Genomic DNA, 16246 nt, shown 5'->3' on the forward strand with positions numbered 1-16246 from the left:
TTCTCCTCAGATTTGTCACCTAAAAAGAAGGGCTCAGGTGTCAAAATGTCCCTCTCATCCTCTGCAGTAAAGACTGATGCAAATAATTAATTTAGCTTCTCCACAATGGTCTTTTCTTCTATGAGTGCTCCTTTAGCATCTTGATTGTCCAGTGGTCCAGCTGATTGTTTGGCAGCCTTCCTGCTTCTGATGTACTTAAAAATTGCCGTTAGTTTTGGTGTTTTGCTAGTTGATCTTCCAGTTATACTTTTACACATGGCTTGCCAGAGTTTGTTCCTTTCTGTTTTACTCATTAGAATATGACTTCCAATTTTTAAAGGATGTCTTTTTTTCTCTAACTGCCTCTATTACTCTTTTCAGAGTAACAGTCGTGTTAGTCTGTATTCGCAAAAAGAAAAGGAGTACTTGTGGCACCCTAGAGACTAACCAATTTATTTGAGCATAAGCTTTCGTGAGCTACAGCTCACTTTAGCAGATGCATCCAATGAAGTGAGCTGTAGCTCACGAAAGCTTATGCTCAAATAAATTGGTTAGTCTCTAAGGTGCCACAAGTACTCCTCTATTACTCTGTTTAGCTATGGTGGCTTTTTTTTTTTTTTTTGGTCCTCTTACTGTTTTTCCTTTTTTATTTACGGTATACATATAGTTTTGAGCCTCTATTATGGTGTTTTTTAAAAGTTTCCATGCAGCTTGAACACATTTCACTATTATGACTGTTCCTTTTAATTTCCATTTAACTAGCCTCCTCATTTTTGTGTAATCCCCCATTTTGAAGTTAAAGGCTACTGTGGTGGGTTTTTTTTTTGTTTGTTTGTTTTTTTGGTATTTTTCTCCCTACAAGGATGTTGAATTTTAATTATATTATGGTCGCTATTACCAAGCAGTTCAGCTGTCAGGTTTCATAGAATCATAGAATATCAGGGTTGGAAGGGACCCCAGAAGGTCATCTAGTCCAACCCCCTGCTCGAAGCAGGACCAATTCCCAGTCATCCCAGCCAGGGCTTTGTCAAGCCTGACCTTAAAAACCTCAAAGGAAGGAGATTCCACCACCTCCCTAGGTAACGCATTCCAGTGTTTCACCACCCTCTTAGTGAAAAAGTTTTTCCTAATATCCAATCTAAACCTCCCCCACTGCAACTTGAGACCATTACTCCTCGTTCTGTCATCTGCTACCATTGAGAACAGTCTAGAGCCAGTTTCAGAGTAACAGCCGTGTTAGTCTGTATTCGCAAAAAGAAAAGGAGTACTTGTGGCAACTTAGAGACTAAGCAATTTCTTTGAGCATAAGCTTTCGTGAGCTACAGCTCACTTCAGCTGTATTCACCTCTTGAACCAGATCTGTGCTCCACTTAGGACTAAATGAAGAATTGCCTCTTCTCTTGTGGATTCCAGGACTACTGCTCCAAGAAGTAGTTACTAATGGTGTCTAAAATTGTTATCTGTGCCTCCCTCCTAGGTGACAAGTACCCAGTCAATATGGGAAGAGTTGAAATCACCCATTATCACTGAGTTTTCTGTTTCTGGAGCCTCTCTAATCTCCCTGAGTATTTCACAATCACTGTCCTTTTAAGAAAAAAGAAAAGGAGTACTTGTGGCACCTTAGAGACTAACCAATTTATTTGAGCATGAGCTTTCGTGAGCTACAGCTCACTTCATCGGAAGTGAGCTGTAGCTCACGAAAGCTCATGCTCAAATAAATTGGTTAGTCTCTAAGGTGCCACAAGTACTCCTTTTCTTTTTGCGAATACAGACTAACACGGCTGTTACTCTGAAACCTATCCTTTTAAGGTGGTCGGTAGTATATTTCTGCTGCTATACTCTTATTATTCATGCCTGGAATTTCTATCCATAGAGATGCTATGTCTTTATTTTCTTTGTTGTTGGTCTCGATTGCTTTAATTGTTGACTTATTCAGGTGTTTTACGATTGTGCAATCTACAGAAAAAGAGGCAATGCTATTCTGTGTTAGTCTGCAGTGGCTTCTTAATAGTATCATGCCTTGGTTTGCCTGAGTTCCCCTGTATTTTCACTTAGAATTTAGATCCATATGTTTTCAGGTCTCATGACTGAAAGGAACTTTAGAGACCCTTATTTAAATCTTTTGATATAGCTGCTATTTTATGAAACCAGGAAACAAGTACAGTCTCTCCCTGATGAACATTCTAGTGAGTCGTTAACAGTTCTCAGTTGTTCCCTAATCAGATGTGCGTTTGCACAATGTGAAAAGCAACTGCTTAGCCAACAACTAATATTTCAAGGACCTCTAGAGCAGAATAATTTAATTGATGTGCCTGATCAGTCACAGAATAAAGCAGAAATGACTGTCTTATTGTCTCCTTTCTGTACGAGATGATTTCACTACCATAGTTTGTCTGTGTCAATAGTATATAAGAATTGTATGTTGGTCAGTGGGGAAACATAGCTGCTTATCTCTTCTCATGCTAGAATATTAAGTTTTGCAAGTTTGCTTGTGTGGGTTTGATCAAGAAATATATGAACCTTTTCTTCACTTAATCCCATAAAAGTCTCACTCATATGCAAAAGTAACCAGTTATCCTCCCACCCCAAACGCTCTTCACAAATAGTGCTACTGAAAGGGGCTATCATTTATTTTTAATTTTAATGTTTAATAAAATTATAGGCGCCCATCAAGTGCTCTGGGTTCCTGTCACATAAATTTAAAAATTACAACATGAGTGTAAACAAAGGACTGCCCACAAACATGTCCACGTCAGCCCATACCCTTCAAAACATCCTTAGTGAAGCGGGAGGTGAGGAAATGATTGGCTTTGCAGTGTGCCTAGAAGGCTAACTAATCTAGGCTGTGAAAGACCCCAACGGAGAAGCAAGTTCCAAAGTCGAGAATGACTTATAGTGGACGCCTTGCCAGCATCTCCCTCTCACTTACATTGAGGTGCTGTAACTTGAGTGCCTCTGCTGATCTCAACTATAGCAGTATGTCACAAGGAGAAAGGACATTTCTTCCTGATGACCATGATCATCTAGTTTGAGCTGCCAGTACCCAGCATCTTGTAGCTAACAGTGTGAGTTGTTTCTACTCTAGTTTTTCAGGAAAGTTGCCTGTCTTCATGGACTGAATACGAATAATCTGAAAACTAGTGCTTTGTCTTGCTATACAGACCAGGCTTTTATTTTATACTGTGTTCTCTTGCACAACCAGTCAAGCAGGGACTGGGAGTGGCTAAGTCATTATGCAAGGTAACCTATCCCCCCCCCCCCCCCCCCCCGTTCTTTTTAAACCCTGGATTTGTGCTGGAAATGGCCCACCTTGATTATCATACACATTGAAAGGAGAGTGATCACTTTAGATAAGCTATTACCAGCAGGAGAGTGGGGTGGGGGGAGAGAAAACCTTTTGTAGTGGTAAACACCCATTTTTTCATGCTTTGTGTGTATAAAAAGATCTTCTATACTTTCCACAGTATGCATCCAATGAAGTGAGCTGTAGCTCACGAGAGCTTATGCTCAAATAAATTGGTTAGTTTCTAAGGTGCCACAAGTACTCCTTTTCTTTCAGTCAAGCAAGGACTCTTAACAATGTAGAGGCAGTGTGTTCAGGCCTTGCTAAGGAGTGGAGTAGCAGCACACTATACAGCCTCCATCTATACTACAAAAATAACTACATAAATGAAACATCATTATGCCCATCTGTGTTTATCAGAAGGCTTTCTGATGCTATAGACAGAAATCTCACATTTTCTTCCCTTTTTTACTTGTTCTCTTACCTGAAGCCGTACACTTTTGTCCGCGTCATCTTTGAAGATAACAAGACACGTCTCCAGATTGACAGCATCTCTCTTCTTAAAATGCTGATTTAGAGCCATAAGAGAATCATAAATACAAACTAGATGGCAGCACATAACTGACAGAACATGGCAGTGTTACCCACACAAAATTCTCTGTTGTTCACACGCTCTATGTCACTCACCTTTACCCAGTTCCTAGGGCTCAGGGCTCAACGTTACGCTCTAGGGTAGGGGTGGGGAACCTTTTTTCTATCAGGGACCATTGACGCACAAAAAAAATCAGTCATGGGCTACATACAGCCCTTGGGGGAGGCATGGAGGCTCAGCGCTTCCCCTAGGCTCCAGGATGGGGCCAGAAATCAGGGGTTCAGGGTGCAGGAGGGGGCTGGGGCAGGGGGTTGGGGTACTGGAGGGAATGAGGGCTCTGGCTGGGGGTGCAGGTTCTGGGGTGGAGCTGGGGATGAGGGGTTTGGGGTGCAGAAGAGGGGTTTGGAGTGCGGGAGCAGGCTCAGGGTTGGGGTGCTGGTGTGGAGTCTGGGATGGAGTTAGGGTGCGGGAGGGGGTTCCGACCTCGAGCAGGGTGTTCAGGGTGCAGGCTCTGGCTGGACAGCGCTTATCTCAGACAGCTCCCGATCAGCAGGGCTAAGGTAGGCTCCCTGCCTGCCCTGGCTCTGCGCTTCTCCCAGAAGCAGCTGACATATCCAGCCTCTTAGTGGAGGGGCCAGGGGGCTCTGCGTGGTGCGCAGTGCCCGCACCCACAGGCACCACTCCCATAGGCCGCGGTTCTCAGCCAGTGGGAGCTGCAGAGCCAGCACAGGGGGCATGGGCAGCACACAGCTTTCCTGATTGCTCCTGTGCCTAGGGGCCACGGGGACATGCTGGTCGCTTCCGGGAGCTGCGCGGAGCTGACCAGATGTAACCCTAGCTTCCTACCGTGGTGGGGTGAGCTGGTGCTTATGGCTTCAGCCCCACAGGGGGGCGCTGAGGTTCAGGGCTTCCGGCACTCAGCGCGGAGACTTGCCACAGGTTGGATGAAATGAAGCAATGAGCCGGATCTGGCCCGCGGGCCGGAGGTTCCTCATCCCTGCTCTAGGGCACCCATCTTTACCCTTCCACAGGCTCAAGGCTTAACCTTACACTCTGCGGATTTGCGGGATCTTTTACTAGTGAAAGAGCCTTACACAGTAATATTCTACTTAATCTCTATTTATTAACAATCACATGCTAAGTATACAATGCTCACACTTCCTGGCTGGCCATCAAGAAAAGTTCATCTGCCTTATTGGATCCGGTCATCTGGGGAACTCCAGCTTCTCCATGGTGTCATTAGCAGAGTATTGAGGTCTGGCAACTCTGATCTTGGGGCTGTGTCCTGGAGTTGGTTCCAAAGAACTTCCTTTTGGACCCCAGTTTATATAGTGAAACTTGAGTCCTTCTTAGCTGTACCTTAACCAATCGTTTTACTAAAATATAACTAAACAATTTTCTAAACAATCCTAACATTGTAAAACGATTTAACCAATCATACCCCACCACCATAGTTGATTTACACCTAGCAAAATTACTTATGCAACAGACAGAAACAATCAAAGAACCAGACAGAGACCATACAGATAAACAATAGAGAAGGAGGGACCATACAGGGAAAACAATAGAAGTATAGATTTTACCATCACAACCGTTGATAAATGATTTCTTGCCAGACAGAATGCTATCAAGCAAAGTTTTCTTTAACCATCTTAAGATGTGTTTCTTTATCTGGTGATGGTGGTTACTATTAAGACAGGATCACCTTAACAGCCCGACATTACATTGTTTTAATATAATTTAGATGGAATGTGAGGATATGACGTTCTGCTTTTTAGCTCATGGCTGCTGCTTTCCTAATCTAGCTGCGGACAAAGGCCTCAGACCTTACAGTATGTCTACAGGAAAAGGCCTTATCCTTACAGCAGGGTGGTAGAAAGTGCAGGTGAGAAGATGGGCCCAGCCCCTGGGAGGAGATGGTGGATTGTTTTGGCAGAGTAAGGAGGTAGGGTATATTGTGGGGACCTTAGTAGGAGGAGCTGAGAGATTGTAGATGGGATTCAAGTAGGTGGGAGAATCTAGCAGTATTGAGAGCCAGGCCACAAAGGATGGAACAAGTGGGAGAGGGGTTTGGGGCTATACAGGGAAGGAGGGTGGCTGATGAACAAGAAGACACTGAGGGGAGGAATGTTTGTTTGTTTTTTGTATTTTTAATAGGTATCTGTTCAACACCTTAGCACAGTGGGGGCTCTGATCTAGTTTTGGGTCTCCTGGGACTCTTGTAATAGATAAGTAATAATTCAGGGACCAAATGTTTACTGCTTGTTAAAAGTTTACAGGTGTTGGAAACACTTGTGTACGCACGTGTTTCTTGCTGTGGCAGGATATATTATAACAGACCTTAAAATCATGTTGTTCCAATTACATCTTGTAGAGATTTTAGAAGACCAAACATGTACGTTTGACTCATTGCTATGCCTGAGTTATGTCATGATAGTGCATAAGACAGGCATACAGCTAATCATCAGCAAAATAGTTTAATGAATAATATGCACAGTGCTGTCAAATGGAAAAGTAATTGGAAAAATAACTATTGTTCGTGTAATCTTATGAGTTCTGTATAACAGCAGACTTTTTCAGAAGGAAATAATTTTCAAGACTGTGTCCCTTTTAAAGCACAGGACTAAGAGTAAGGAGAGTTGGGTTCTTTCAGTCTTAGATATTATAGCCCCCGTTGCCTGAGCACCTCATAATCAAAAATGTTGTGAGGTAAAGAGATACTGTTATCCCCACTTTACAACTGGGGAGCCCAGGCACAGACTAAGTGACTTGCCCGGGGACATATACTATGTCTGTCGCACAACAGGGAATTAAACCCAGGTCTCACAATACCTAGGCTAGCACTTTAACCACTGAACTGTCCTTCCTTTTAGTTTTGTTCCAGACTCTGACAAAGTCATCTATGTGACTTGGAACAAATCTCCTAACCTCTCTGTGCCTCAGTTATTCTATCTGTAAATTGGGAATAATGGCTGTCAGTCTCACAGAGGATGCTGAGACTTGGTTATTTAATGTTTGTAAAGTTCTTTGACATTTTTGAATGGAAGGTGCTATTAAAAATGAAATGGCTATAGAGTCACTTCTTTCATGTAGACTAAATATCTGAATACCATAATCAGATTTGTATAAATATATTTTAGGTCTCCTATGTGATTAGAGATGAGGTAGAGAAGTATAATCGAAATGGTGTAAATGCACTCCAGCTGGATCCTGCATTAAACAGACTCTTCACGGCGGGTCGAGACTCTATAATAAGGATATGGAGTGTCAATCAGCACAAGGTAAGCAAAGAGACGTAGTCTTTTTTATTAATTTAAAAAGTCACTTTTTATATTAGCGGACTCTGTCAGGTGGACTAATTTAAACCAGATTATTACAATGTTGACATTTTTCTAAGGGTTTGTAGCTATCCTTATGCTATTAAAAATGCATGGCATTTTACAGACAAATAGGATGTGATTCATACCCCAAATTGCTTATAGTCTATGTTAAGAGAATACAACAAAAGTAGATAATAAAGGGTATATAGTTGGGGGGGAGGGGAAATTACATCAGGTAAGTCATGGAGTTGCTTTGCTTATTAATGTACTTTATTTTGAAGGATCTGGACTTTTTTCTTAAGTTACTGCTATTTAGGTTGATCTTTTTTTTTTTTTTTTTTGTATCCTAAGGAGACTCCTTTTTCCGCTTTTCCCATTCCCCTTTATTTTATCAGGATCTGTCTCCATTCTTCTCCCCTGGCATGTTATGTTTTACTAACCTGTTGTCTGTCTTAATTAGGGTCAGATCTTGCAATGTGATGAGTGTCCTTAGCTCAGCACCTTTAGGATTTTAGGTTGTGAGCTCCTTTGCTTAGGAATCTTGTCTTAAGTTTACTTGGTGCCTTGCACAGCTGTCATGCTGTACACAAATAAGCATTATAAAATGGTATGAGATTAAACTTCAGTATAACAACTATTCCACATATAAAGTATTTCAAAATATGAGTTTTACTAAAGACCAAATTGTGACCCACTTACTCATATTGCCGGGTGGTAGTTATCACAAGTAGCCCCATTGACTTCGGTGGGACTATTTGAAATAACTGCTAATCAGTATGAGAGGTAGAAGGGGATATCACAACTGAACCCAAAAACCAGTTTAGTCTTTTCCAATGTTGAAGGGACCTCATACAATTTATTTTTAATTCCAGCAAGACCCTTATATAGCATCTATGGAACATCACACTGATTGGGTAAACGATATTGTACTTTGTTGCAATGGTAAAACATGTAAGTATCTCTTTACTTTGTTCAGTATTTAATAGTATAAAATGGGAAAATATGGCATTCAGAAATTTATTAAGTATCTGACTGTTACCAACTGCTTCACTTGCTACAACTTGGGTAACTTTTTGCGTTGTTAGTATATAAAATAAGTTTTGGTAAAGTGTATTGTATGAACAGCAAAGATATACAATTCCTCTAATCTTTGAAGAGAAACTAAAAGATATTAAGAGCTTCACATGCTCTGATGAAATAATCTGTTAAAATGTACCAATCTTTTCCATTTAGTGATATCTGCTTCTTCAGATACTACTGTTAAAGTGTGGAATGCACATAAGGGATTTTGCATGTCAACACTAAGGACACATAAGGTAAAAGGCATGAATTAAAGATGCATAAATGATCATTACTGTTCTAAAAAAATAGTGTACGTATTTAGATGCAGACTTCATACTGAAGGTTATTTGCTGGTTCTGTAATGTCATGTTGCTGTACCCATTTTATTGTAGGATTATGTGAAGGCCTTAGCATATGCAAAAGATAAAGAACTGGTAGCATCTGCCGGGCTGGACAGACAGATATTCCTCTGGGATGTAAATACTCTAACAGCACTGACTGCCTCAAACAACACTGTCACAAGTAGGTACTTGGGAAAAATTAAAATACTGTATAACTCATTTATTAACATTTTCCACTAGTTCAATTTAGGACAGTAAACTTGAGTGTTTGTGTGTGTGTGTATTGTTACATGTTTGAATTTAATAATTTAAATAAATCCATTTGAACCTGTTTTTTAGTAATTTAAATAAAAGATTATGAATTGGAAATTAGTACAGCACTATACAGAAAGAATAGATACATTACCACAGTGGTTCTCAACCAGGGGTATGCCGAGGTCTTCCAGAGGGTACATCAACTCATCTAGATATTTGCCTAATTTTACAATAGGCTACATAAAAAGCACTAGCGAAGTCAGTACAAACTAAAATTTCAAACAGACAATTACTTGTTTATACTGCTGTATATGTAAGTTCAATATTTTTATTTCAGTTGATATATTTTATAATGATATGATAAAAATGAAAAAGTAAGCAATTTTTCAGTAATAGTGCACTGTGACTCTCTCGTATTTTTATGTCTGATTTTGTAAGCAAGTAGTTTTTAAGTGAGGTGGAACTTGGGGGTATGCAAGACAGATCTGACTCCTGAAAGGGATTCAGTAGTCGGGAAAGGTTGAGTGCCACTGCATTACCACGCTTGGTGTAAGGCAAAGAGATGACCTTTGTCTTTCTCTTCTCTGTATCTGGTGAGATGCCAACAATTTTGCATCCTCTACCTAATTCCCAGTACCTCTGTCTTTTTATAGGGTATGAGAAAAAGAAATCCCTTTTGGGGTTGGAAAAATATTTTCCCATGATCGCTTTCTCTATATCTTACGTTTTAATCGTTTTGTTTCTCGTTACTTATGGAATTTCGTTTATGGTATCTTTAGGTTACATGATTGATAAGCAAGAAGGGAATTCTAATCTGGTCATTTATCCCTAACATCTAGGACAACCGACATTTCCCAAAACATCTTTTAATGGATTCCCATTTCATCATTGCAGAAAGCTTCTACAATAACAATTGTTCCTTATCAATCCTGCTTATATCTTAGTAGACCCTTTTGGTAGTTTGAGGAGGACTTTATCCTGGACACCTGCTTTTTCACAGACGTGCAGGTGCCAGCCATGATGGATTATCGTCTAATAATCATAAAAATTCCTGAATATAAGTTATTCACATGTTATGGACCAACACTCTGGCCTTACTATTCAAATACACTTTGCTAATACCTTAAAGATTTTGGGAGAGTAGTTAATATGTAAATTAATTTAATATACTAAAAGCATTAATATTTGCTAAAAAGTACCAATAGTATATATAAAACATTCAGGTAATTCTCATCATTGTTTACTTTTTTATTTTAATCTCAGTTTATTGCCAAACATAATCTTAGCTGAAAAACTAGAGCATCTGATCATTACAGATTCTAGAATACAGGGTAAATCTCTTTGAACATAATGTAATGAGTCTGTATTTCATCTAGACTCAATAGAGCTTTAGCTTCAAAAGCTCTTAGCTCCTCAATTAATACATTGTAGTAGTTTTCCAATGGGATATTAGTTTACTGCTTTTTCGGCATATTGTACTTCCCATCTTCTGTATTTAGGCCGAAGCAGAAATTAATACAATTAATCTTTTAAAGAAGAGCTTGATAAACATACCTAATGCCTACTAATGGAAGGCCTACAGCGATAGGCAGATCTAGATACAAAAGGAGAGGGTGGGGTAAGGTGGGAGTGAACACTAAGGAGGTCTAGGAGCAATGCCCTGGTGAATCCCAGTTAACCCCAGCTACTGGGAAAAGCACTGTCAATACATCCTTTTTTTTTTTTTTTTTTTATCAGAGGGGTAGCCGTGTGAGTACGTTTCCACAAAAACAACGAGGAGTCCGGTGGCACCTTAAAGACTAACGGATTTATTTGGGCATAAGCTTTCATGGGTAAAAAGCCCACTTCTTCAGATGCATGGAGTGAAAATTACAGATGCAGGCATAAATATACTGACATGAAGAGAAGGGAGTTACCTTACAAGTGGAGAACCAGTGTTGACAGGGCCAATTCAATCGGGGTGAGTGTGGTCCACTCCAATAATTGGTGAGGAGGTGTCAATACCAAGAGAGGGAAAGTTGCTTTTGTCGTGAGCCAGCCACTCCCAGTCCCTATTCAAGCCCAAATTAATGGTGGTAATTTCGCAAATAAATTGCGGTTCTGCAGTTTCTCTTTGAAGTCTGTTGTCTACTCTGTCCCCATATCTACTCTAGCGACACCATCAGAGGACCAAACCACATGAGCCACACCATCAGGGGCTCATTCACCTGCACATCTACTAATGTGATAGATACCGTCATTTGCACATCTGCTAGTGCGAGCAATGCCCCTCTGCCATGTACATGGGCCAAACCAGACAGTTTCTACGTAAAAGAATAAATGGACACAAATCAGACATGAGGAATGGTAACATACAAAAGTCAGTAGGAGAACACTTCAATCTCCCTGGACATTCTATTAACAGATTTAAAAGTAGCCATACTTCAACAAAAAAAACTTCAAAAACAGACTTCAAATACAAGAAGTGGGCTTTTTACCCACGAAAGCTTATGCCCAAATAATTCTGTTAGTCTTTAAGGTGCCACTGGACTCCTCTCTGTTTTTGTAGATTTTTTTTTTTGTGAGTTAGTCTTTAATAGCAGCTTCTGTTTAGTAGATGTCTTACATGAAGCACTACAAAGCATCACCTCCTGCACTAAAAAATAAAGTGGTTAAGAGAGAAGCTTTCTCTTTTTCCTCCCTCTAGAGCATTCTGGCTGCTGAGAAGATGGGTGGTTTTCTCTGACATTGTTGCCGTAGGGTTCTGAATAACAGCAACGAAAATGACCCGTTTCGTTAAGTTTACTCCTGCACTGTTTGTTAAAGCTGTGAACAATAGCAGAGACACTGAAGGGGTGTGTGTGTGTGTGTGTGTGTGTAGAATCAGGAAGAACATGTCGCTTTGGTTTATATGTAGTTCACATTGGAAGGTTAGGTTACCATGAGGGGTAGAAACACTTTTTAAAAAAAAAGAAAGCTAATATTCTGCAGAAATGTATGGCTGAGGCTCCGGCTAGAGAAGAGTGTATCATTAATCATTGGTGCGTGGATTTTTCAAGCCCTGTTTTAAAGATTGTGTGCTTGGAATGAATGTAATAGAACATATAAACAGTTTGCAGGAACATTGAAAAGGAGTACTTGTGGCACCTTAGAGACGAACCAATTTATTTGAGCATAAGCTTTCGTGAGCTACAGCTCACTTCATCGGATGCATCCGTAGCTCACGAAAGCTTATGCTCAAATAGGTTAGTCTCTAAGGTGCCACAAGTACTCCTTTTCTTTTTGAGAAAACAGACTAACACGGCTGTTACTCTGAAACAGGAACATTGAGTTTTTTAAAGACAGAGAATGTACACAGTTCTTGGTGTTGTTGCAGATGGATATGTTGTCGTCTTCAAATGTCTGGCAATGTTCTCTTGCTTTTGTTTTTGATGGTTTACTCCAGTAATTCTTTCTGAAACTGGTTATTGTTGAAGTAGTTGGGAGTTTCTATTTCCAAGTAATCTTTTCTGACAACTGTGGATAGGTCATCTTCTAGCCTAATGGGTGCAGATGCAAGAGTAGTTTAGAGATTTACTAGCTGGCTCATAGGAAAACATTGTAAGGCTGTTGTAGATCAAGTGAAGATGGGCTTATTAGAAACTTCTGTAGTGATATTGGGCCAAATTGAAGCAAATGAACATTCCTATAAATAATTCAACGGCCATTTTTTTGACCCGAGATTAAAGAAGGTAGAGAGGATGCCTCAAAGGCAGTAGAAACAAATGTGTGCCTATGGAGTTCAATCACTAAAGAGTCTGAAAAGAAAAAATGCTCTGGTTTTATCACTCTTCTTAAGCACTTGATTGTTCAGTAAACAATGTTCCTAATGGTCTAGAGAAAAACATATTGTATGCCCCAGAGGCTCTTTGAAACATGGGCTAGATGTAGAGCTAAATTCTGCCCTCTCTTCCTGCCTAACTCTACAGACTTCACTAGGTTTTATAAATCTAAATGTGGGCAAAATCTGACCCTTAATTTCTTACCAGACTGAAACAAAACAGTATAAGGAGCCTGACAGTAGACAGACCCTTGTTAAAAGGGTGTATCCATCAGTCTTTCTAGATGTAGGCACTCTAATTCAGAGGGAAAAGTGTTTACTTCTGAAGCAGGCCTCCTTCAAGAGGTTTCAGATGAAGTGAGCTGTAGCTCATGAAAGCTTACGCTCAAATAAATTTGTTAGTCTCTAAGGTTCCACAAGTACTCCTTTTCTTCCTTCAAGAGGGAAGGTGTGAAACTTCTGTTTCTAGGAAGATTTGTACTTTTGGATGCTTTACAATGGAGAGACGCCATATCTCTTAAACTTTGCCCACTTAGGCTCCTTATACTGTTTCCTTTCAGTCTGGTAAGAAATTAAGGGTCAAATTCTGCCCAAATTTACATTTATAAAACCGAGTGAAGTCTGTAGAGTTAGGCAGGAAGAGAGGGCAGAATTTAGCTCTACATCTAGCCCATGTTTCAAAGGGCCTCTTGTAATCAAATGCTGCATATTATGAAACTGGAAGAATAAATTTTCTTTGACTTATAATATCCTACCACAATATGATCATGGCTGCTGAGCAAACAGAACAGTAATTTCCTAATATCCTATAATATAAATATACTTATGCAGTGAAATCAGTGAAATCAGGCATGTTGTTTTGCTATACATATGTGGTATATCTACTCAGCGTTTCTCAAACGCGGCCACTGAGGGTGCTTGCGGCCACCAGGGGCTTTTCTTGCTGCTACAGCCTCGTGGGCAGTGACTGGGGCGAGGAAGGGGTGAAAGCAGTGGACCCTTCCACCAGAGCCACCAGCAGGGGTTGTGCCCTGCCCTCCTCTGGAGCCACAAAGGTCAGAGAAGCAGGCAGCCAATGAGTTACACACTTTCCTGGGTACAGTGAGGCTCTGGCTTCGAGCTTCAGCCCTGGGAGGACAGACAGCAGGCTCCGGTCGTGGGGCTTTGGGCTCCGGCTGTGGATGCCAGGTCTCGGCTCACCACCCCCTGTATGATCCCTGGCCCCTGCTGCCTTCCTGGCTCCCCATCCACCTCCCTTGCCCCCTCTGTCTCCCTACCCACCTCCTCATCCAGGGCTTAATTTGTCTCCTGGCTCAACAGGGCTGAGTAAGTCTGCCGTGACAATTGATATTTGTATGTATGTTAATATCACTCCCAGCTAGCTAGTAAGTCTGCTGTGAAAAGTGATATTAACAAGCTTACAAAACAAGTGTTTTGTTTGTTTCTTTTTTAAAGCAACCTAAAAAGCAAAAGAAGCAACAACAAAAAAAGATGAATGTGCAAAGCACCTTATATGTGTTTTCTATTCTGTATAGGTCCAGTAAAGAAGAGAAACAACTGTACATTATTTTTATCATTGACTCTACCAAAAAGCTCTACACAATTGAATTACAATGATTTGGATATGTATATGTGCATATTTATCTGTTTTTCCTAAAGTTAATTGAGTATTTTAGGAAAAATTGTCAGAGCGGCCACAGGAAAGAGTTGGTGGCCGCGCTCTGAGGCCATCAAAAAGTTTGTTATGAGAACCCCTGATCTATATTATGAATTACATACAAAGCCGGGAGCGTATGAGGGTTTTAATATTAAAGAGAAAAATAGGTGCTACATATGTATAGCAGCTATTCTCGACGTAGAGTAAGACCAGTTTTCATCTAATATAAACTTTAAAATGGCTGAATTGCCAAATCTCATTTTAAGGGGTTTGGTCCTGTTTGTTGATCTTCTATTGGCTCTGCAATAAGAGTCTGAGCCAAAGCATCCTGATGATGAATGACAAAAAAGGCTTCGCATGAAAGGTTACACTTCAGATAACAATACTAGATGATTAGGAGGATACTGAAATGAAGCCACAAGTTTTTCAACTAGACAGAATCTTTATGCTGCTGCATGGTGAGCAATGTGTTAAAAACCTGGTGGAGAATTTATGTACTGTACAGAAGTATCTACAATGCCTTTTGTTGCAAGAAGAACTATGATAATTGTTATCAGTGCCATTACCACCATTCTAGTCGTGCCTACGCCGTAGCTATTGAATTTCTTTCTGAAACTGATGAAGTTTGAGGGATGGTTGACTCTGAACTCCTCTGATATTTTGTGTCCCTACTCCTCCAGTATTGGGGAATGGAACACCTGCAGCCCTCCACTGATGGGATCCTTACAGCCTTCTCCTACACACACTCCTACGTTTTGGAGAAACAGCAAGCCACAAGTTCTCCTTTTCTTTTTGCGGATACAGACTAACACGGCTGCTACTGTGAAACGAGAAACTGCTGAATTGGAATTAATTTGCAAACTAGATACAATTAACTTAGGCTTGAATAAAGACTGGGAGTGGATGGGTCATTACACAAAGTAAAATTATTCCCCCGCCCCCTGCTGTTCCTCAGATGTTCTTGTCAACTGCTGGAAATGGTCCACCTTGATTATCACTACAAAAGGTTCCTCCCCCCACTGATAATAGCTCACCTTACCTGGTTTCAGAGTAGCAGCCGTGTTAGTCTGTATTCGCAAAAAGAAAAGGAGTACTTGTGGCACCTTAGAGACTAACCAATTTATTTGAGCATAAGCTTTCGTGAGCTACAGCTCACTTCATCGGATGCATTCAGTGGAACAACTCTGACATCATAATCAAAAAGGCTGACAAAGGAGGTGCTGTCTTCATCATGAATAGGTCGTAATATGAACAAGAGGCTGCCAGGCAGCTCTCCAACACCACCCTCCACAAGCCATCACCCTCCGATCCCACTGAGGGCCACCAAAAGAAGCCACACCATCTGCCCAAGAAACTCCCCGAAAAACAACAAGAACAAATCCGCACAGACACACGCCTGGAACCCCGACCCGGGACACTCCATCCGCCACCCAAGATCCACAGACCTGGAAATCCCAGACGCCCCATCATCTCAGGCATTGGCACCCTGACAGCAGGATTGTCTGGCCATGTAGACTCCCTCTTCAGGCCCTATGCTACAAGCACTCCCAGCTATCTTTGAGACACCACTGACTTCCTGAGGAAACTACAATCCATCTGTGATCTTCCTGAAAACGCCATCCTGGCCACTATGGATGTAGAAGCCCTGTACACCAACATTCCACACAAAGATGGACTACAAGCCTTCAGGAACAGTATGGTTTGTGGATCTTGGGTGGTGGATGGAGTGCCCCGGGTCAGGGTTCCAGGCGTGTGTCTGTGCGTATTTGTTCTTGTGGTTTTTCGGGGAGTTTCTTGGGCAGATGGTGTGGTTTCTTTTGGTGGCCCTCAGTGGGATCGGAGGGTGATGGCTTGTGGAGGGTGGTGTTGGAGAGCTGCCTGGCAGCCTCTTGTTCATATTCCGATGTATTCATGATGATGACAGCACCTCCTTTGTCAGCCTTTTTGATTATGATGTC

At 41.1% G+C, this 16246-nt stretch overlaps 1 protein-coding gene across 4 annotated transcripts in view; it reads left to right on the forward strand.

Annotated features, from left to right (window-relative positions):
• WDR48 (WD repeat domain 48) overlaps positions 1–16246 on the forward strand; it is a 53573-nt gene that overhangs the window by 9426 nt on the left and 27901 nt on the right. For 2 of the 4 annotated variants that reach the window (XR_013635449.1, XM_073334669.1), the window contains exons 2-5: positions 6995–7135; positions 8047–8125; positions 8408–8490; positions 8629–8758. Coding sequence is in view for 3 of the 4 variants with exons in the window: in XM_073334669.1 (XP_073190770.1) it covers positions 6995–7135; positions 8047–8125; positions 8408–8490; positions 8629–8758 (433 nt within the window). In the remaining variant the exon portion in view is untranslated. The remainder of the gene's footprint in view (positions 1–6994; positions 7136–8046; positions 8126–8407; positions 8491–8628; positions 8759–16246) is intronic. The other 2 variants (XM_073334671.2, XM_073334670.1) reach the window with 2 other exon arrangements.

Source organism: Lepidochelys kempii, chromosome 2 (assembly GCF_965140285.1).
Source record: "Lepidochelys kempii isolate rLepKem1 chromosome 2, rLepKem1.hap1, whole genome shotgun sequence".
In the NCBI taxonomy this organism is placed as follows: Eukaryota; Metazoa; Chordata; order Testudines; family Cheloniidae; genus Lepidochelys; species Lepidochelys kempii.